General features: G+C 34.9%; 3 protein-coding genes across 11 annotated transcripts; 2 read left to right on the plus strand and 1 right to left on the minus strand.

The window, feature by feature from the left end:
• Positions 1-894: 894 nt before the first annotated feature.
• LOC108475889 (ubiquitin-like domain-containing protein CIP73) lies at positions 895-12,156 on the plus strand. Of its 9 annotated transcripts, none has more exons than XM_017777859.2 (16): positions 895-1,139; positions 1,331-1,475; positions 1,930-2,047; positions 3,713-3,793; positions 6,631-6,746; positions 6,844-6,918; positions 7,268-7,429; positions 7,571-7,640; positions 7,739-7,917; positions 8,120-8,284; positions 8,398-8,469; positions 8,553-8,682; positions 8,761-9,174; positions 10,553-11,070; positions 11,273-11,350; positions 11,904-12,156. In XM_017777859.2, exons 2-16 carry the CDS (start codon positions 1,353-1,355, stop codon positions 11,910-11,912), a joined length of 2,310 nt encoding a protein of 769 aa, XP_017633348.1. In that variant the 5' UTR covers positions 895-1,139; positions 1,331-1,352; the 3' UTR covers positions 11,913-12,156. The 9 variants fall into 9 exon arrangements, with proteins under 9 accessions (XP_017633348.1, XP_017633351.1, XP_017633354.1 ...); XM_017777862.2 differs by having other exon boundaries at positions 10,562-11,070; XM_017777865.2 differs by having other exon boundaries at positions 10,697-11,070.
• Positions 12,157-13,959: 1,803 nt separating this feature from the next.
• On the plus strand, positions 13,960-16,285 carry LOC108475891 (putative glycerol-3-phosphate transporter 5). The gene is made up of 2 exons (XM_017777868.2): positions 13,960-15,208; positions 15,521-16,285. Exons 1-2 carry the CDS (start codon positions 14,260-14,262, stop codon positions 16,063-16,065), a joined length of 1,494 nt encoding a protein of 497 aa, XP_017633357.1. The 5' UTR covers positions 13,960-14,259; the 3' UTR covers positions 16,066-16,285.
• A 587-nt stretch (positions 16,286-16,872) lies between these two features.
• LOC108475892 (probable protein phosphatase 2C 27) lies at positions 16,873-21,208 on the minus strand. Its single transcript, XM_017777869.2, is given in 5 exon segments — positions 16,873-17,495; positions 17,498-17,723; positions 17,952-18,169; positions 19,133-19,333; positions 20,781-21,208. Coding segments are annotated over 5 exon segments (1,155 nt in total). The 5' UTR covers positions 20,958-21,208; the 3' UTR covers positions 16,873-17,162.
• Between the last annotated feature and the right edge of the window lie 1,108 nt (positions 21,209-22,316).

Below are 22,316 nucleotides of genomic sequence, written 5' to 3' on the forward strand. Positions count from 1 at the left end.
GCCCCTAAGGTTAACATAGTACTTCAATATTCGTACACCCAAATAAAGAAGGTGTGCATTACTCTTCTTCAAAGATATCAAAACCGAAAAACAAAAGCAGTTGGTTAGAAATCTGATTGGAAAATAAACTAGAAGAAAACTGACGAAATCACACTAAGTTCAATTCCTAGGAAAGATTGGAGGGGTTACAAACTGTCCCGCTTAAAATCCAATCTCCTAGACAAAACTTTCCTCTAGTGTAATTTCGCATAACATCAAAATTTAGAAAACAGAAAGAAGCTATTTTTCTTTTGTTGTGTTCTTTGAAAAATGAAGAGAATAACATCCTGTTTATACAATTTTTTGAAGAGCAAAATGGTAAAATAAAAATGTTAATTTTCAAAAATAGCAGAAGATTTTCCTCAACTGAAAATATTTTTTGTAACAGTCAGAGAATTTTCTGCAGTCAAAAATATTATTTTACGTTACCAATACTTTATGAATTTTAAATTTTTTATATGTTTAGATCTTTTATTTTTATTTTTTCATAATTGTAGCTTAAAAATTTGGAAAAGTATCAAATTAAATATTTAACTATAGTTCAAGGGTTAAATTAAATATATTAACTCTTGAGTTAACTTGTCATGTCCTTTTAAGATTATAATAACTATTAAGAGATAAATAACCAAAATGTTATAATTCGATAACATTCGTGTATAAAATTTTATAGTTCAATCGAAAAAAATTAACCATAAGTTCTTCTTTTTGTAATTTACCCTATATAAATAGATATTTAAGATAAATCAAATTGGTAAATTATATAATTAATTTTTAATTTATATAAAATTCAAAATTTTGATTATTTAATTAAATATTTAAGATAATATAAATATAAATATAAATATAAATATAGGGTTCAGCTTTTATTACACCTTATTTTTTTGTTCATTTATTTTTCGTCTATCATCGTCTTCCTCCTACCATCGTCCCTCTTCTCTCTCTCTGTCGTCTCTGCAAATCAGTTTTTTTTCCTTCTCTTCTCATCTCAGTTCTCACCCACCGCCGTGTCCGTTGGTTTCTGCCGGATCTGACCTGTATCCCGTGTCGGATCGTATCGACACGGGTACTGCACCCCAAATTGCCGAGTCGCGGTAACGAAGGTCATATGCTTGTTATTAATGGGGAAAATAATGCGAAAATTTAGTAGCGCGATTGACTTTTGACGTGCTAATTTGTTTCTTTATTTCTAATGAATGCTTAATCAGTACTTATGAAATTTTCTTTTGTTCAATTAAAAATAAAACATTATTTTTTGCCTCCTTTGAAGGTTCATTGTTTTCCTCGATTACAGGTTTTTGTGTGGTCAGAGGAAAATGGGAAGCACCAGTGCCGATAAAGTTCCCAGTGATACAGAAATGGAAGGTTCTGAGGCCACAATAGAAATAAAAATAAAAACATTGGACTCTCAGACTTATACTTTGAGAGTGGATAAACAGGTAAGTTACTCTCAGTTTGTTTTGTCATGAATTAACCCAAGGTCTGATATTGTGCTGTTGTAAGATGTTGTTCAGTTCACCAATTACAATTGGTTAATGCATATTTACTTATAAGTTTTTCTGACCAGCACCTTTTTCTGTTTTTTTTTTTAATTTTGTGACAAATCTTGGACTTTGCATAGAATCTTTTCTTCATTTCTTGAAGAATTGGAATTGTTAATGTAAAAATGTTGTCTAATTTTGCTAGTAGCAGTTCACAAAAACTTTGATATGATAGCTTCCTATGGTTACCATGACTTTTCATGGGTAGTTGAGGTTTTCTAATCTTTAACCTTTTAACTTCCTTCTGACTGACTTGCCACTTATACTAGCATATTTGTTCTAAATTTTATAGGGGGAATTCTTTAACCGTTGTGCTTTGCGTTTTTGTTCATTGTCTTTGTATACTTTACAGATGCCAGTTCCTGCACTAAAAGAACAAATTGCTTCTGTAACTGGTGTGTTGTCAGAGCAACAACGGCTAATCTGTCGTGGAAAAGTTCTAAAAGATGATCAGCTCCTTTCCGCATACCGTATCCATTTTCTTTTCAATATTCATACTGATTTGTAAAGTAGCTACCAGATTTTATTGATTTTCTCAGGTGTAAAGTTGTTCCATTGTATTTATTGCTGCTATTTTTTCTTGTGCAGCAAGTCCCTCTCGTTGGGACCTAAAAGAAATTTTCCAAATGCTAGTTCAGTTCAGCCTTACACAGATAAAGGGTGGAAGAAGTACTGATTAATATTCTATAGGGGGTGGAAGAATTCTGCCAAAGAGGAATTTGGTTTGGTTTTGGAGTCTGCTGATCTCCTGAAAGTATTAAAGACGCATTGTAACATCTCCGCTATCCTCTGAAAGTATTAAAGACACATTGTAACATCTTAACTAGATTAAGGTTTTTGAGATAGTCCTTCAATTCGGTTTTGTTTTGGACTCCATTGATCTCTTTTAAGCATGACAAATTGCAGCATCATCACTAGATAAAGGTTCATTAGGAAGGGCTTCAGTTTAGTTTTGTTTTGGACTCCACTGATCCCTTGAAAGCATTAAAAGACAGATTGCAGCATCTTCACTAGATATAAATAAATGTTGAAGAGGGAGTGCAAAGAGAAGTGAAGTTATAGAGTCATATGGTGAGCTCATCATGTCCAACAAGAACTTATGAAGACGTTTAGATCTTCTCCTAGTTGTGTTCTTGTGGGACAAAGCCTCATTAGAAAGTTTATGAAGGACAACTAAGTGAAGAAAGAGGTAGGTTTGAAGAAGAAGATGGTAAGCTGAGTTTAAGAGGAATGGTGAACTTAATTGAGATCATCTTCTCCTAGTTTTCGTCACATGAACCTTTCTTCATTTAGATCTTCAAATCCACCTTAGATCTTCAAACCAGCCTTTTCTTCACTTAGTTGTCCTTCCAAACATGAACCTTTCAAACATGAACTGTTTAGCGAGGCTGAGTCTCCCAAGAACCTAAATGGGGAAGATCTGAATGTCTTCGTATGAACATGGTGGGCTAACCATATGACTTTGTAAGTTCAGTTCTCCTTTCTGCTCTTTCTCATGAATCTTTATCTAGTGAAAATGTTGAAATGTGTTTTTTTAGTACTTTCAAAGGATCAGTTGAGTCCAAAACAAAACCAAGTTGAAGTACTTCCTCGTGATCTATTTAGTGAAGATACTGCGATGCGCCTTTTATGCTTTCAAGGGATCAGCAGAGTCCAAAACAAAACCAAACTGAAGCGCTTCCTTATGAACCTTTATCTAGTGAAGATGTGATGTATCTTTTAATGTTTTCAAAGGATCAATGGAGTCCAAAACCAAACCAAACTGAAGCACTTCCTCTTGAACCTTAATTTAGTGAAGATGCAGTGACGTGTCTTTTAATGATTTCAATGGATCAACAGGGTCCCAAACTAAAGCACTTCCTTTTGAACCATTATCTCGTGCAAATGTTGCGATGTGTCTTTTAATGTTAGGGAAGGGAAGGGTGGAATGGGTCATCTAACGGTGGAAATTTTCTTCAATTGCAGTACTTAATACTTACAATGTAACTAAATATTAATTGGTTTTATATGGATGACTTTCTTATGCCTGCTATTTATTGGTTGCTGAATAGAAACTGGATTGCATTATGGAATTTTCTTTCATCTTTATCTGTTTCAAAGTTGGAATATGAGTCAAGATTCTTAACTTGAGATAGATGTCGAGGATGGCCACACCTTGCACCTGGTGGTCAGGCAGCCAGTTCCACCATCATCTGATGGCTCACCATATCATTCAGGTTTTGCTGCACTTTACGATCCATTATCACCTTTTTTTTTTTGTACAAACATGGCATAAGCTCATGTTTTTCATTGGGGGGGGAGAGGATGATTAAAATTTGTGTGGGCTTTAGGCTCCAGTTTATAAGGAAAAGCCTTTTGTCATTTGCTAGTAGCTTTAAATTTGATGATTTGCTGGTATTGGCCCTAGTTAATGCTTGATAGGTGTGAAGTGCCTGAATGCCTTAGAAAATTTAGTTTTGGTTCATTGTTTGCCACATGTTTGAAACGAAGTATTGGCCAATAAACGGTTATATGTTCATTATAATTGTCTGTTGGTATAAATATGGTTTTGCAAATAAGCATGCCTCCTTTCATGCATACCCCCAACATGTTTTCCTTTCTTATGAAGACTTTTAACACTAGTAGCTGCAAAAACTAAAATTAGATCATTTTGACCTTGTGATATGGACACTTTAATTGCAATAGGAGTTTTTAGTTTTATTTATTTATTATATATCAGGTTTTACTAAGAGTTTTAGTTTTACTTATCTATTATATTAGGTTTTTATTTCCTTTATAAACTCTAAGTTAGGAATTCTATTTTATGTCAATTAGGACTCTTTCTTTTGTCATTAACGATCTATAAAAGGTCATCAATATGAAATAAAGAGGTAAGCAATTATTCTATCAAAAGAAACGTTATTTTGAGAGGGGTTCAATCAAGGACGAATCGCCTTTTGAGTAACCATAGGTCGAAGCAAGAATTCTTTCTCGTCTAAACTCGTGACTAGATCCTACGCCAAGGCGCATAACAACTTGGTATCGAGCCAATTGTCATGGGTGAAGAAAAACTTTGATGACCAAGTTGGAGGCATTCATGGAACAAATGGCTACAAGGCAACAAGCGTTAGAGGAACAGTGGTGATGTTATCTCTTTCGGTCCAAAAGACAACGAAAGGGATTGAGAAAAAAATAATGAAGAAAAAGCGCGAGTGGAGGCAAGAAAAGAAATTGATTCGCAACACGGTGGGGCATGGTGCCACGATACTCTAAGATGGAATTTCCCACTTATGATGGGGTTGGAGATCCTTTAGGATGGTTAAAAGATGCGAAAAATTTTTGGCAATCAATGACCAACGAAGAAGACAAAGTCGGCCTAGCTTCATTCCATCTTTTAGGAGAGGCACAATTATGGTTTGATCAAATCGAAGATGAGGAGGCAAACTGGATTGGGAACGCTTGAGAGTGTTGTCATATCGGGTTTGAGCCACCTATGAGTAATAACCCTTTGGGGAACTTGCAAGCTTGAGACAAACTGGGACGGTAGAAGAATATCATCGCCAATTTCAATCACTACTCGCTAGGACTACTGATCTTAAACCTCGACAACAAGTAAACCTTTTTACTGTTGGATTGGTAGAGGAACTTAGAATTGATATTGAGATGCAACAACCGGGAAACCTTGGAGTTGCAATGAATATGGCTCGAGCTTTGGAACGTAAGCAAAAAGTCTCTTCCAAGATGTTACCTCAAACCAATCTAAACTGGTCAACTTCCCAAAACACTGACAACAATTCAATCATTCCAACAACTCAGAACATTGCAAAGGGAGGGGGACAAACAATAGAACCAACAGGGAACAATGGCAAAATAGGTTCTTCTGCACCATTTATTAAGAGATTGACACGGATAGAAATGGCGGAAAGAAGGGCTAAAGGGCTGTGTTATAATTGTGACGAGTCTTATTTCATGGGACACAAATGTAAAAGGTTATTTTGGATAGAAGTACCAGATGTTGAAGGCAAGCAAGATGATGATGAGATAGATGATTTTGGATACGTTCTGAAGTTTATTTTGAATTTGAGCTTGAGGACAAGCTCAATTCCGAGAAGGGGAGTAATGATATGGACACTTTAATTGCAATAGGAGTTTTTAGTTTTATTTATTTATTATATATCAGGTTTTACTAAGAGTTTTAGTTTTACTTATCTATTATATTAGGTTTTTATTTCCTTCATAAACTCTAAGTTAGGAATTCTATTTTATGTCAATTAGGACTCTTTCTTTTGTCATTAACAGTCTATAAAAGGCTGTCAATATGAAATAAAGAGGTAAGCAATTATTCTATCAAAAGAAACTTTATTTTGAGAGGGGGTTCAGTCAAGGACGAGTCTGCCTTTTGAGTAACCATATGTCGAAGCAAGAATTCTTTCTCGTCTAGACCTGTGACTAGATCCTACGTCAAGGCGCATAACACCTTGATTTGACAAGTGCATGACCTCATGCAAAAGCATTTTGAGATGTGCTTCGACAGATATTAAAAGAAAATGTGTATACGACGCCTACCCACCATCTTGCTTCCTTAAGAGATAATGTCAAACAAGTAGAATCTAAACCGAAAATGTTGCCTTTGTGGTAGATGTAATCATATAACCTGGTTGGAAGATAATTTTGATCCAATTTCCGACAGTTCTGCCGTGAAGCAATAAAGTTCCATGAAATAAGATGAAGCCATTTTTTTGTGTATCTTTTTGAGGTTTTGAGGCTTGAGAGTGTTAGTGAATAAAGAATGCATTTCCAACTGTTATGCTGTTCAGAGATAAAATTGTGGTAGCTGATGTTGAATGATACCAGATGGTGGCCAATGTCATTCTTATCATTTGAGTAACCAAAGAACAATTCTTGCACAAGCATTATTTCTTTTATGTTCAGTGTAAACCCTCGATCTACTTGTAATAGATATTAGATGATAATTTGGTTTTGTAATATTAGTTTAATATGAATTGCTTATGTTTCTGAAAAGGGAGAAAAGTTGGTTAAGATTGTTATTAATACTTAGCATTACTTTTTGCAGCAAATGATCCCTCATCAGATACAAGTCGTGGTCATAGTAATCATGCCCCAAGTTTTGTAATAGAGACTTTTAATGTGCCTGATCAAGGGGATGGGGTTCCTCCTGAAATCAGTCGGGTAATTTTGGAATTGGATGTAAAATGGAGAATATTTCTACAGGGAAATATATATTATGACAATTTTTTAAATTTTAATTTGTTTCTTTCCTTCTCAGCAGATTGTTTCTGCTGTTCTTGGCTCTTTTGGATTCGCAAATATGGCAAGTGGAAATACTGGGAGTGATGCCAGGGTGAGTTAATTTTTCAGTATTAAGTAACGACAGTTATTTTGACGTTTGAGCTAATGCTTGTCTGAAATATGACGAGGGTATTTGTGTAAGCTTTCTATGCTTTGGCACACAACAAGTAACTTAAAAATGGGATCCGAAACAGTCAACTATTCAAAATTCTTAATTTTCAGGGTCCATTTGTAGGTCATGTCTTAACAAGATGGAATGTTGACAATCTCCTAGAGATCATGGGAAATATTGAGTTTTGTTTTTCTATAATCCAAAGGTTTTAATGTGCTTTAATATCTGTATCGTTGTTTATTTGTTCCTAAATTCATATGATTTTCTTGGGAATTGATGGATACCTAAGGATCATGGTTCACAAAGACAGGAAAGAACGTCTGGTGGTAGTGGCATGCCAGATTCATCGCAGGCTCAAACTGAGCAAGCCAGCATGACAAGTCAATCAGATAGAGCCCATAGTGCTTTTGGACTTCCAGCGGCGGTTTCCTTGGGGCCTATGCACCCTCCTGTGAGTTTGGAATTCGTTAACTTTCTTGCTAATTTGTCTGTCTCCTTGTATGTCCCAAGTGGATTTGTTCGTGAAATAAATCTTATGGAATACCTATTTTTGGGCTTTAAGTTATATGCTTAATTTTCTTCACGTTTGTAGGTAATTCCTGATTCTTTGGCTACATTGTCCCAATATCTTAGTCATATACGGAACGAATTTGATGCCCTTGGTTAGTTTTTCTTTGATAAAGAAGTAGTTATATTATCTCTGTCAGCTACAATAAAGAATAATGGTTCATTGATGATTTGCAACTCATCTGAATGCCAGGTAGAGTTGGCGGAAATGATTCTCAGACAACTCCCATGAGTAGGACTGGATCTAGAGATTCTAATTCTGCGTCAAATTCAGGAACTGGACGTGAAGGTCTTCCTACACCTGCATCTTTGGCGGAAGTGTTACTCTCTACCAGGCAAATGCTCATTGAACAAGCTGGAGAAAGTGTACAAGTGTGTCCCTAACTACCTTTTTAGTTTCTTTCTAAAAGCTGCATGTTAATGTAACAACTTGTCTTGTTGATGGAGATGTGAATACATCTTCTGGTGGAAAAGAAAGATAGAAAAAGGGGGGGGGGGGGAGGCGGAGTTGTCATGGCTTGATTTTTTTTTCTTATGAGTTCTCAATTTTTTGTTTTATTATGCTGACGGACAGCAACTTGCAAGGCAACTGGAGGATCAAGTAAATGTGACTGACCCCTCAGCACGGCTGATTGCACAGACCAATGCATTGAGAACCGGAGCTTTACTGCACAACCTAGGCTCACTTTTACTTGAGCTTGGTCGTACAACCATGACACTACGCTTAGGTCAAACACCAGTAAGATAGTTTCATTCTGCATCTACAACATTTTCACTCCTTTTGACATAATTTGTGTTCTTTGTAGTTATAACTGCTCACGTGTTTCTTTCTTTTTTCTCTTCTTTTTTCAGTCTGAAGCTGTTGTTAATGCTGGCCCTGCAGTTTTCATATCCCCTTCTGGTCCAAACCCTCTCATGGTTCAGGCAATGTTCTAACAGCTTAACCGAACCCTCTTATTTGATGTCAATGCTTTTTGGTTTATGCTGATTGATCAGTATGTTTTTAGGCTCTTCCTTTTCAACCGGGACCTAGCTTTGGTGCCATCCCTGTGGGAACTGTCCAGCCTGGATCTGGTTTGGTTAATGGACTTGGGACAGGGTTTGTTCCTAGGCGTATTGACATACAAATACGAAGAGGTATGGAATACCTAGCTATATTCTGTGTTTTGATGTGTATTATGTATTGGACCAGAGACTGATGGTGTATACCATAAGGTTCATCAATGACAACTCCGAATACTCGAGAGGAACATCCCCCAAGCCAATCAGGTCAAAGCAACCAATCAGTGGGTTCTCACAGTGAGAATCGTAGCAGTCAAACAACTTCAAGGGTCTCAGATACGCCATCTTTTGCTGGAGAATCAGGAGTGCGGGTGGTTCCTATTAGGACCATGGTTGCTGCTGTACCTGCTCCATTGGGTCGCCTACCTTCAGAGTCTTCTGGTAATTCTGTGGGAGTATACTACCCATTGCTTGGAAGATTACAGAACATAGCTCCTGGACACGTAAGTGGTGAACGGGGACCTCAAGCATCTGGTGAGCATCCATCTTCTGGTGCTCAACCTGAGCAGGTTCGTATTCCTGAATCTGCAGTGCAACATCAAAGTTCAGAAGAGTCTGCAAGAGATGGTAATATGATAAATCCAATACTTTGCGATACTAGTGACATTGTATGTTCTCGTATGGATAAAAACTATGTTATGAACTTTTTGCAAAACATGGTAGAATTTTTCATTGGTATTGATGCTGTTGGAATTTGTTGTTCAATGCCACTCCCTTGTACCCAATTGCCATTCCCATGTGGAAATTGGGTTTTTCCTTTTTTTCATAGTGTTACTGTTTCCTTGGTGCTGTCAGCAAGTTGTTTGTTATTCCTTTTTTTGCCCTTTTTCTCGCATTTATAGTTTTTAAATTTCTTACTATTAGGTCCAAGAGGGGGTGAATTAGGATTTTAAGAACCTTTTTTAAAATAAAAGAGAAGGGAAGAAAAGCTTTGACAATCCAATTTATAGTGGTTCGGCACCAATTGCTTATCTCCACTTCATTAGTATACCCCAACTGAAGATTTTCTAATTTATTACTTTGAATTGTACCTTTCAAGGAAAAGGTATAAACCCTTTACAATCCCTATTTGTTTTTTTAGGTAAGATAGAACCTTCACATATAAACCTCTAAGAAGGTAGGTGTTCACAGATTTGGCTCGCTAGAACTATGTGCAAGAGAATAAGAAGAAATAAAGAATTAAATACTATTCTCTTGATGTGGATGCTTGGATGTTCTCTTGTGTCTTGAAGTGATGAAGAGTATTTATATCAAAGAACTCTTTTCTAGCTGTTGCAATGTAATAGTTTGAGTTGAAAAAGTGCCACTGCAACTTAGTGTCTATACCTACTAAGAGGATATCGATATTTCCTTCAAAAAGTAGCAGTTAGTTTCCGCTGTAACACCCTAGGTATCTATATTTTTAGGCATGTATTGGTACCTCTAGAGCATATATCTATACCTCATGAACAAGTATTGACCTTTCTATTTTGTTCCATGGCTACTGATTTGCCATGTATTGATACCCACACTCCTAGTATCAATACTTAGCCACTAAGTTGCTTTAAAAACACTTTAAAACAACAACTTGTTATTAACTCAAAAACATTTGGTATAAGATAAAACACCTTTAGATTTAGATCACCTTTTTTAATATTTTAAGGCTTTGAAAATGTTTAAAGATATTTTCAATAATATTTTCACTAAATAACTTAGTAATAAATTTTATCTTAAATATTGTTATATAAAAAGCTTGAGACATCAAAGCTAGCACTTACTTTGGAAAAGTGTTCATTTGCCTCCCAAATTTCCCTTTAAGGTATGCAAAAGTGCTGTTTTGAGAATATATACCTTCTAGCAGCCTTTTAACTTGGGAAACTCTTTCTGCTTTTCCTTTCTCACGTTTTGGGACACACTTCATTAATATTAGCATGTACATTCTATGCTGCTCTTCATCTTTTGTTAGTTTCTGCAGTTTGGAAATTTCCATGTGAATTGACCAAAAAAGTTAAAAGCCAAAAGGGGAAAAATGACAACGGAAAAGGAAAGGTGAAGTGTACCAGGAGGCTTACCTTTCAAGAATTGACCATCAAGCTGCTTCCTGCTGCAGGTTCATTACCGAATGCTAATTCAAGACAACAGGAGCGTCCTAATACACGCAGTGTCAATATCAGCATTCTAGCTGCTGGCAGAACTCAAAACAACCAAGACTCAGAGAGACAAAGTCCTAGTAATGTTCTTCAGTTTCTAAGGTCAATTTTCCCTGGTGGTGAAATTCAGGTAGAGGAAGCGAGTTCACAAGGAACAGCTAGAGATTCTGTCCGAGGGCAAGCAGAAGCATCCAATGATGCTCCAGCAGCTGAGACAAGTATTACTAATCAAGGGGTGTTTTTATCTAATTTGCTTCATCAGATCATGCCATACATATCTCAGCATGCGGGTTCACAACGAAGTACTCCTGAAGAAGCAACTACTTCTGCCCCGGTAAGCATGCTTCTTGTCCTCAGTTATTTTCGTAGTGGTTGATATGGGTCTGGTTTAAACCATGGATTGCTTGTTTGATTGAGGTCTTGCTAATTCTTTCCTTGCTCAAATATGGATGAAAAGTTAATGAAAGTATAGCCATTGGGATAAAACATAATGTTAAAGTGAACAATCATGATGCCAAATGCTGCTGCATTTGCAGGCTGACCTCTCTAGTACCGGGAATTCACGCAGACCAAATGACACTGAACAAAATCCACCGAACTCGAAACGTCAGAAGGTACTGGTTTAATTACTTCTGATGTCTATTCCATCTTTTTCCTTTTATCATATTCCCTGCTACTGATAAACTTTTTCCATGTCTCACTTAAAATTATTGACAAAACCCTAAACCCTAGTAATAATATATGGAGGTTGTGGTCCATGAAATTACGTGTATAGTATTGCATATCGGCACATAAGAAGCTAGTTAAGGCAGGTCTAGTTGTGCAAGAAAGATTAGCTTGACTAGACCTGCCTTAGCCTTCAAGAATTCATACAATTTTCAAGGTTAATACTAAATTTGCTGCGAACTAGTTTAGTCTTTAGATGAATTTCAGTTATTTCTTTCAAGGAGTCAAAGGATGTACGAACTTGTGTGCTTAGAATCTGAGCTTGGTCTAAATTTATGGTTCCTAAGCAAATACTGTTTGAAAACTTTATTCCATTATGGAAAAGGGTGCATTGGTTGCATTTGTGATGTAGTCACAGGTCTTGAGACACATTTTAGTCTGATACCAGATGTTTAGAATTTGTCAATCATATACCAAGGAAATCACTCTTTTTGTTCGCAGATGGAGTAACTTATCAAGAGGGCGATTTACCGAAGCTTCCCGTGGTTATGAAAAGTCGTAATTGCTGATTTGAGAACTTTCTTGGTATATGAACAGCGGCATGACTTATATGTTAAAATGTGGTAATATCATGGTCCTTTTTATTGCAAAAATGAGATGACATTCTATAATTTATATTATAGGGGAAATTTGTAGTCACAAATTTTTTTGGTTTTTGACTTTAATAACATAGTAGTAATGTTGTTTTATTGAACTGCCACTTTACCTTGTGTCTAGTCCCATCTATCATCTACCTTCACTTGAGCATTAATGGCTTTCGCCTTCTTCTCCATTCCTTGTATATTTTGGTACATCCAGTTTGCATACAAGTAGCATGTGTTGGTCAGTTTAATTTAAATAAAACTTGGAATATCAATAACTCAAATCTTAATTCTAAAATTGTGTTTGTTGAGGTTGGAAGATTCTCATTCCTTTTGAAATCTTGAAGAATGAATTAATTCTATGCTGTTCTCTTTGGTTAAAATATGTTATCAGTTCTTGTACTTTTTGAATATTTAGAATTTAACTTTTATACATTTATTTTAAGAATTTAGTCTTTTCAAATTTCAAACACCATTAACACGGTTAAATTTTCTTGATAAATTCAATTTCATTATAATACCAATTTTTGCAAAAAAAAAAAAGAGAGCATAAATTGTACAAAAAAAAAGTGCAGAGATTAAATTTCTAGAAATAAAGTACAGGGGTTAAATTTTAAATTTTTAAAAAAGCATAGGGACTTTTAAGAATCTTATTTTTAGGTTTAGTTTCATTTTTTCTTGATTTTTAGGACAAGTTGGTTAATTTGATTGTGTTCTGTTGTTGCAACAAGAAGATGTCTTAAAATATCGTTGTGGCTAGTTGTACCGAGTGCTTAAAAGAGTCTTCGATTAATGGGAATCTTGTTAAAATCGGTAGCCTACATCTAGTATTGCTGATTTCTTCATCTATTAATTTCCAAAGTATTTTGATATAGTAATTATTCTTAATTAAATTAGATTTTAATTCCTTGATTAAATAATTAAAAATTAATTTGATAATCTTTAAAATAATTTCAAGTGTTACAAGTACTTAAAAAAAGTTTTAAAAAACTGTCTTTGTTTATTACAAGTGCTTTTAACTAATCCCAATATGGTTTGTTTTCTAAATCATTTTAACGTTAAGTATTGATTAACTTTTTCAAACTGTTTTAAACAATGTTTTTTAGGTGGGTTAAGTGTGGGTACTCAAATATTAATACCTGACCTAAGTATCAATACCTTTAATAAGATATCGATACATTGGTAAATTAATAGCCACAACACAATCTAGAAAGGCATGTATCACTACTTGTTCTTGACTCTTAAGATAACTTTTGCTTGAGGTATCAATACCACCTTATGGGCATCAATATCATTGCTTGCAAATTATTTTAAATGTGCGAATTTAATGCTTCTAATAGCTAGGAACTCCTTCCGATAAACTCAGATTAATAATAAGGTATAAATATGTTCTTGCTACACAAGAAACAAATTCTCAAGCATTAAAGAGTTGGGGAGTTGGGTTGAATTTTTATTTTTTTGTTAAGTGTTTATTTATAATTGAAGTGCCTAATATTGAAAACCAAGACCTATGATTTATTGTTTGTTGTATTATATGTAGTTTGTTACTTGAATTTGTTTAAAAATACTTAGATTCTGTTCTTTAAGTTGGTACATCTATTTTAACATTGTTAGTTTGTATTAATATGGCATTGATAGCCAATCAGGTGTGCAACATGGTAATTTCTCAATATGTAATGTGACGAGCATAAAATTAAAAAGTTTTTATAAATATTTAAAATAAATAAATTAATAAAAAAAGAATAATTTTTGTTGAGATTTATGCTTGATGTGAAAAAAATATTTTTTAATTAATTTATCTGTTTTTAAAGTTTTTATTTTTAATTTTTAAAATTTATATGTCATGCGGACAAATTAGTTATTAATGCCAAGTTAATATAAACTACTAAACTAAGTGATTTAAAAAAATTCAGGTACCAATTGCAAAAATTGAGGGTCAATCCAAAAGTCAACCTAAAATTCAATACAATGGAAATGAAATGTTGAGATGGCTAACAGCTTTGGCAGTTTCAGCCTTGAGGTAGTTCAAAGACTCCATTGGGTATCTAATTTGTTGTCCTAAAATCCCAGGTTTCTTCACCTCTGACCAAACTCTCTTCTCCTTTTTCTCTTTAGCTCTATCCTCTAATTCCATTCCCACATCGCATGAAAGATTTTATTGTTAAAAGAATTTCAGATTTCGAAGATCGAAAATTCGAAATCTTTTTCCTTTCATAATGCGATCTAACACTGCAAGCCTAGCTCCTGGATTCACCCTTTTCCCTTCCCTAAAACCTCTCCACACAACCCTTTTCTTCCACCAAATCTTCGTCTTGATTCTCACTTTCTTAGCCTACGCCTCTTTCCATGCTTCCCGGAAACCCCCCAGCATTGTGAAAAGCGTCTTAGGACCCACTGTTCAAACAAATTCTACCTCTAACGACACCGGATGGGCCCCGTTCAATGGCCCCGAAGGAACCCATCGGCTGGGTGAGCTTGATCTTGCATTTTTAACATCATATGCTATAGGGATGTATTTTGCAGGACATGTAGGTGATAGGATTGATTTAAGGCTTTTTCTTGTGTTTGGAATGATGGGTAGTGGCATTTTGACGATAATTTTTGGGTTTGGCTATTGGTTTGATGTTCATTTGTTGGGTTATTTTATTGGAGTTCAAGTTATTTGTGGGGTTTTTCAATCTATAGGGTGGCCTTGTGTGGTTTCTGTTGTAGGGAATTGGTTTGGGAAGGAGAAGAGAGGGTTGATTATGGGGGTTTGGACTTCACATACATCAGTTGGGAACATTATTGGGTCTGTTGTGGCTTCTGGGGTTTTGGAGTTTGGTTGGGGTTGGTCATTTTTGGTGCCCGGGATTTTGATTATTGTAGTTGGGATTTTGGTTTTTTGTTTCTTAGTGGTGAGCCCTGATGATTTGGGGTTTGAAATGGTGTCTGGAAAAGAGATTGAGATGAGTTTGGGGGAAGAAAATGTGGCGAATTTAGAAAAAGCGGAATCAGAGGAAGCAGGGTTGCTCGAGAACAAGGATTCTGATTCCCTGGCTGCCATTGGATTCTTGGAGGCATGGAGGTTGCCAGGTGTGGCACCATTTTCTTTCTGCCTCTTCTTCTCCAAGTTGGTGGCTTATACATTTTTGTATTGGTTGCCCTTCTACATAAGACACACAGGTACTTGTTATCACTTGGTGCGATTATTATTTCAAGAGTTAACTTGAGTTGTTTTAGTGTATCCAAAGGAAATTTCTCCAGAAATGCGTTTCAATAATATGGCCATGGCAATAATTGTTGGTGCTAATTTTAAGTTAAGCATTTCATATATTTTAAGTGTGGCGACATTAGCCCGATCACAGATGGTTATCTATGAAGTTATATGCTGCCGGGCCTGAGCATGTTTTAGATGTTTTGAATCTGTTACTGCTCTTTGATTAGCTAAAACGGTGGATGTTCATTTATTCTTGCAAATTTGTGTTGGCATTGTAGCCATTGCAGGAGTGCATTTGTCACATAAAACTGCTGGGATCCTCTCTACAATATTCGATATTGGAGGAGTCTTAGGTGGGGTGCTAGCAGGCTTCATTTCAGATGTCATTGATGCTCGTGCAGTTACTTCGGTTACTTTCTTATTACTATCAATACCTGCACTCATTTTGTACCGGATTTATGGAAGTGTCTCTATGGTTACCAATATAGGATTGATGTTTATCTCTGGGTTGCTAGTGAATGGGCCTTATTCACTAATTACAACAGCTGTTGCTGCTGATCTTGGTACCCAGGACTTGATTAAAGGAAACTCACGTGCATTAGCTACAGTGACAGCAATCATAGATGGCACTGGCTCTGTGGGAGCAGCTCTTGGGCCCCTTTTGGCTGGGTATGTATCCACTAGGGGTTGGAATAGTGTATTTCTTATGCTAATTTTTGCTATATTCTTTGCTAGTATATTCTTGGTTCGTGTTGCAAAAACCGAGATTGGAAGGATGGTAAGTGAGGAGAAAGAGCTTGGTAGTAGTGTGACTGCAAGTTGATGCAGTTTCTCTAGGCCTGACTGTTTAGAAAAGCATCTTATTAGGATATAGGCATACAGAATATGTTGTTGAAGTTCTTTTTCATTGTACCTCAATCTCAATTGTATTTCATTCTTTTATACACTGAAAATCTTCAGTTCATATATACATGTACAATAATTTTTGTATCAGTTCATTCCTCATTTTTCCTATATTAGATCAAAGTTTGTTCTCTTTGAAATGTTTGTAAGCCGTGTTCTTAAATCTTCAATGAGATTTTGGCTTCTTCTGTCCTGGTAAAGAAGATTAACAATGGAACCATTCATCTCTACGTTTTTGCACAAAGAGAATTCTATTTGCAGTCTTGTGATATGTTGCTGTGTGTGTTAATGCAAACGTGCGTATAAACTGTCATGTCTATCAAATCAGTTGGGGTAGTATGGTGTTGGATTACAAGTTACACTGACCACTTGTAATTTATGTATTCTTATCAGGTTTGAGTTATTTTTTCAAGTTGTTAACATATTTAAAATATTATATAACATTTTGACGGATTTTATGTTAATTCATTAATTGCGTTGTATTGTTATATATATATGTGTGTCTATATATTCCGTATTAGTATTGTATGCAGAACAACACAAATAGGTCCAAAATTATTACTTGCATCCCAGATATACTCAACAAGCTACAGGAAGATCCATTCAGGAGCCATCTTTAGCTCAAACAGGTAAGACTATCTTCTTTGGTAAGAAACAGAGGATACCCAAAAGGATGGCAATTAAACTGTCAAAAGTTCAATGCTAGGACAATCAAGAAGATGACAAATGTTTGCAAAGAATATATCTTCTTTAGAAAATAGTACAATAACAGATTTATTTCTGTTTATAGTCAACTCTGCCTAGCAGACAAATCGATTCTGTTCATCAAATTATCCAAAGCTTCATTTGAGGCCAATAAGAATGATCAGGAAATAAAATCTACCAAATTCTGAACCCTAGTTCCATAATTTGATTCTTTCAAGTTTTCTTTTGTTCTATTGGTGAATGTTCATCATTAACTAGTTGTCTCCTTTGTGTACCTACCATGTATTGAGTGTAAACAAATGTAATAGAGTTCTATCCTTCTAAGAGGCATTTAAGACTCTGAAGCCCCTCAGCAGAAATGCTTCTCCTGACTGTTCCCCTTTGTCTGACAGAAGGTTGAGGTGGCTCCAAGTGAAAACACACCACAACAACGGTCAAATTGTCTGTTGCTCCTCTTTTTATTGCTTCTTCAACTATTTCTTTGCAACATAATTTGACATCATTGTGCTCCTGGAGCCGCCGCCTTGTGAAGTCTATGGCATTTTGGCTGGTAAAAACGTCCCATATTCCATCACTACCGATGATCAAAAACTCATCTTCCTTAGTCAGTGTTATCATTTTGAGTTCTGGTTCAGCACTTAGGGGCCAATTCTCTCACCGGTTTCCTTCATACCTTCAATGTGCCAATCACCTAATGCTCGGGTGACCCCTAGTTGACCATTCAGATAACCATCATCAACGAATCCACCCAGAGCCTCGATTCGCCTTCTCTCTTTCATGCAACAGGGCCTATGATCCTTTGACATCTCTATAGCTCTTCCATGCCATGACAGTACCGCCCTAGAATCCCCAGCATTTGCCACAAGTAAAGACCTGTAAAAGATAAGATATTCCTTTCAAGCAAAGAAAAAACCATAAAAGTTGATTCTAACATATAGTAGAAACAAATTAGAAAGTGTCCAGATTTTACACACTAGAAATCTCAACTTCATTCACTTCGCCAAATTCAAATGCATCAAATTCTCTAATGTAACCTCTCTCAATGTCTATCTTCATTTTATAGTTGTTTTTTCCAGCCAAAAAAGCTTTGGAAGTGCTTACCTCCCAAATATCATTGCAGTGAGAACAGTAGTGCCAGAAGCCAGTGAAGATTCGAGAGAGCATGACTTCGCAAATGCAGCATCAGTCTCCATGAATGACCTGGTGACCGCTTTCTCAAGTTCCAAGGGAAAATCAACATCCTCAACAATAACTCTAGGCAAATGATCACGGACAAAATGAGATGCATCCTTTCCTCCGTGCCCATCAAAAACCTGCTCCTTTTATGTCAATAAAGAGAATATTTATGTAATTCCTGGGAGCCTATTTCTCTCTTATGGTATATTTAATGTGATTCCCGTGCACTAGTTTTGGCTGCAAGAATGAGTTCTAATCTAACAGATAGCTATTCAGTTAGAGGCCATTTTTAAATAGAAAATAAGTAAAGAAGGTCTCCAACAAGAGTGTTAAATACTGCCTTGTATCTTCTTCTTTTTTCCCTTTTAACAATTCTGCATCAAATTCAACATGCATCACTTCTGTATATCCTTGCTTTGTGTAGACTATACAGCTAATCTAAGAACATAACCCATAAAGAAGACAATACCACTAGCGTTTGATGGCTCCAAAGCTGAAAAGATTAAACTGACCATTGACTTGATTCATGCTAAGTTTATATGCTAAGAAAAGATGTTATAATTGTGTTCAGGAACACTAAATTTAGGATTATATCATTTTCAGATTCATTCAAATGCAACTTTTAAGACAGCTAATGTTAAGAACAGAAGCTGCAGTAACTTTCAAGTCTAATACCACCAGCGTTTGATGGCTCCAAAGCTGAAAAGATTAAACTGACCATTGACTTGATTCATGCTAAGTTTATATGCTAAGAAAAGATGTTATAATTGTGTTCAGGAACACTAAATTTAGGATTATATCATTTTCAGATTCATTCAAATGCAACTTTTAAGACAGCTAATGTTAAGAACAGAAGCTGCAGTAACTTTCAAGTTCGAGTCATTTGTTAGAGATGACAAAGCATGTTTGTCTTTCCAATTACATCAGTGTCGTGAAAGTAACTCATGTTTATTCCTAGATCAAAGAGTTGAACAAGAATGTTTAATTTATCTCCGTATTCTAAAATAACCACAAATACATAAGAAGAAAATAGTATTAGAGGCAGGGATATTGGAAAGTTCAACATGCCAATATATAGAAGAAAAAGGGATAGCTTATGAACTTACACCGTAGAAGGAAATAGCTTCTTCACTCACTAAATCACAACCAAAATTCTTAGCTAAGTCTGCAATGCATATATGAGCATCCTCCATATAGGGACGACCCCCAATGTCAGACCACTCACCTGACCGAAGAGTGGGGATAAAATTTGTTAACAGGTCAGTTTGTCTTTCTGTGGTAACTGAATCCTCAGAAATACTTTCCAGCTGAACGAAATACAAATAAGGAGACTATCAAAAAAATGCCATAAAAGAAACATGAAGAAGCATTGTCAAGGGAGCTATAATGTATAAATGAACTTAGTCCTGTCTGGATACAACTGCATAAGATATGAAGGTGTTGATTCTACAAAATTTGATAGCACTATAGAAATTATAACTGCTTTGCACACAATTCTGAAAATGATTGCACCAGCAGGAGGCACCACGGATGAGGTTAAAAGATAAGGAAGCCGTAAACATATAATAATAGTGTAATAGCATGCTCACCAATTCCATTGACCAAAGAATATAAAGCTGAATTCTGAACATACTTCAACTCTCTTCCTAGTAAATATCAGTGCGTATATATTCAATATTCGAAAATTTTAGGAACAAAGGCAGATCATAAGCTGGCAAGGGCGTACCCTTCATGCAACATCTAGCTACATCCTTGTATCTACAACCAATAAGAACTTTTTTTACGCTAAAGAGATCTTTGGCCATATAAAATCAATATTAATAGTCCTTTAATAAAAGGAAGAACAAGAAATCTAATTTACATGTGTTGAATTGGTACCATAACCAAACACAAACAACATACCTTATATGATTTTATAGGTTAGAGTGTCAAAAGAAGTCACTTCCTCTTTGTCCTAACATTATCAGATCCACTTCTGATCAAAATTGAATATAACAAAATTTGCAACTACGAATACATGATTATGAATCTGACACAAAACTGAATATAAGTAGCTGATGGAACTTTGATAATCCATCAAAAATGAAATTATGACTAATGAGTGATGATCGAAGTACATATATACACGGAAGAAAATGTTATATGCCTACTTGCAATAAGTCAAGTATGGAATTTCTTTGTCGGGTTTATCTCTTCCACCCTAATAACTACTTTTTGGGGTAAATCATGTAGCACAGCTGGTGGTGTTGGCATTGCAGTTTTCGCCCAAGGCTCGGATAAGTCAATGCAAAATAAGCCATACAGGGCTTGTGGTGCATGATGGATTATTATGTGCCTAACTGCAAGGTATGAGACTTGATTTCCATATAGAGAGTATGGGATTCCTTTGTGGGGTTTATATGCACCTAGCTTCTTCCGGTCCAATAGCTTGCTTTTGGGGTGTAATTCTCCAAGGTCCATATCACAAAGAATTGAAATTGGCTATAACAAAATTACAATAATAGCAACAAAATTCTCAACTTAAAAGCAGAAAGAACCAGAACCCAGAGGCCAGAATAGAATAATAAGAAACTGTCATCAAAGCAACAGTCTTTTGAGAAACCAAGAACACATATACAATTCAATCAACAAATTTCTCAACTTCAGAAAGGAAAAAAAAAAGCACCAAAACCAGAAATATAAAAAAGAAATTGTCATCAAAAGCAACTATTCCTTTTTCAAATGATTACAAGAAATGGAAGTTAGGATACTAACTCTATTGCTGCCACTGACGACGTCTACATGTAGAGGAGAGTGTTTAAGAGACCAATTCTCCATCTGTGTACACAAGAAATCACCCCAAGAAAGCAAAGAGCAAGACGTTTTAGTGTAGTAGTTGTCATCAAGGTCGTCTATTTCTGGGGTGACCTGCTCTTTATCTTTAACACGCATGATGGTTGATAAGCAAAAGAAAGGGTAATTTCTGAGTGAGAGCTTTTTTGGTTTTGTATTTTTCCTGTTTCAGCTTCTGAGCAAGTTGTTAGGCGTATCCAGGTTAACCAAGAAAACTAAGAGAGAGAAAGAATCCGCTGAAAAATAATGGACTGGACAGAATTTCTTTACAATATATTGCATTTGGTTCCAGGAGCCACCCCCCCCCCCCCCCCAAAAAAAAAAAAACCAAAAAAATAAATAAATAATATATTCCTTATTATATTGCCGATAATTATTTTACAGGTGCGAATTCAGTTCCCACCATTGATGTTGATGACACCGCAGCGTTTATTCTTCTTTTATTTAAATGTATATTTTATTGTTTAAGTTCCAATATCCACTGTGCTTTTAATAACGTTTTCTTTAAAATTTAAATTTAAATTTTTAAAAATATATAAAATATTTTATTACTGCATTCAACATTATAATTTTTATTACGTAACATAATAATCAATCAGTTATTATAATGTTGACAAAGTAACAATTCCATAATTTCGTACCAAAGTGTGGCTGAAAATTACTTGTGTTTGGTTGGTATGGGGTTAGGTTTTCTTTTCTTCTATTTTGAAATATTTATTAAACTTTATATGAACAAGGATATAATCAATGAATCTAATAAAATTAATTAATATAATAAAAACATGTGTTAATTGTGAAAAGAAATTTTATATTAGTATTTAAATATTTAAACAAACTCAATTTTATAATAATAAAACAATTTCAATCCAACATCTACGTGTAATTTTAATTTTGATTTAATTTTTATAAGTTATTATTATTTTTAATAATGTACTGTTTTATAATTTCTTATTGCATTATACAAAAGATTAAGCTTACTAATAGAAAATTTTTAGATTTTTCTTCCAAAACGTGTATAATTAAATTTTAAAATTTTTAATTAAATGGGCTTAATTGTGCCAAACAAAAGTTTGTGCATCACATTATGATGGATCAAGATTTATGTGCAAATTCGAAATTTATCCCTTAATTGTATATTATTTATTAAACAAACTCATACATATATACTAGATTTACGGCAAACCAATGATGTGGATGAACAAATATATTTATTAAAATTGAAATAAAATTAATTGATGCTTAGTTACAATGGTTAAGCTAATTGTTTATTATACATGTTATTTTAAGTTTAAATCTCATTATGATTAAATTTTTATTGATTTTTATACAAAATAATAAAAATATCCTCGTAAAAGTATAACTTAATTTGTATATAGAAAGGTATTTTAGTAATTTCATAACTAAATGAGTGTTCAATTAACCCATACTATCAATTTCCAATAAAAAATTCAAACACTT

The sequence above is a fragment of the Gossypium arboreum genome, chromosome 6 (assembly GCF_025698485.1).
Source record: "Gossypium arboreum isolate Shixiya-1 chromosome 6, ASM2569848v2, whole genome shotgun sequence".
NCBI classification, from domain to species: Eukaryota; Viridiplantae; Streptophyta; class Magnoliopsida; order Malvales; family Malvaceae; genus Gossypium; species Gossypium arboreum.

Bases quoted from the DNA above. Each gene is read 5' to 3' on its own strand.
- LOC108475889 (XM_017777859.2), top strand. From the start codon at position 1,353: ATGGGAAGCACCAGTGCCGATAAAGTTCCCAGTGATACAGAAATGGAA. The intron at 3,794-6,630 runs GTTTTGCTGCAC...TACTTTTTGCAG, and splicing joins TGGCTCACCATATCATTCAG to CAAATGATCCCTCATCAGAT. The intron at 8,285-8,397 runs GTAAGATAGTTT...TTCTTTTTTCAG, and splicing joins TACGCTTAGGTCAAACACCA to TCTGAAGCTGTTGTTAATGC.
- LOC108475891 (XM_017777868.2), top strand. From the start codon at position 14,260: ATGCGATCTAACACTGCAAGCCTAGCTCCTGGATTCACCCTTTTCCCT. The intron at 15,209-15,520 runs GTACTTGTTATC...TTGGCATTGTAG, and splicing joins CTTCTACATAAGACACACAG to CCATTGCAGGAGTGCATTTG.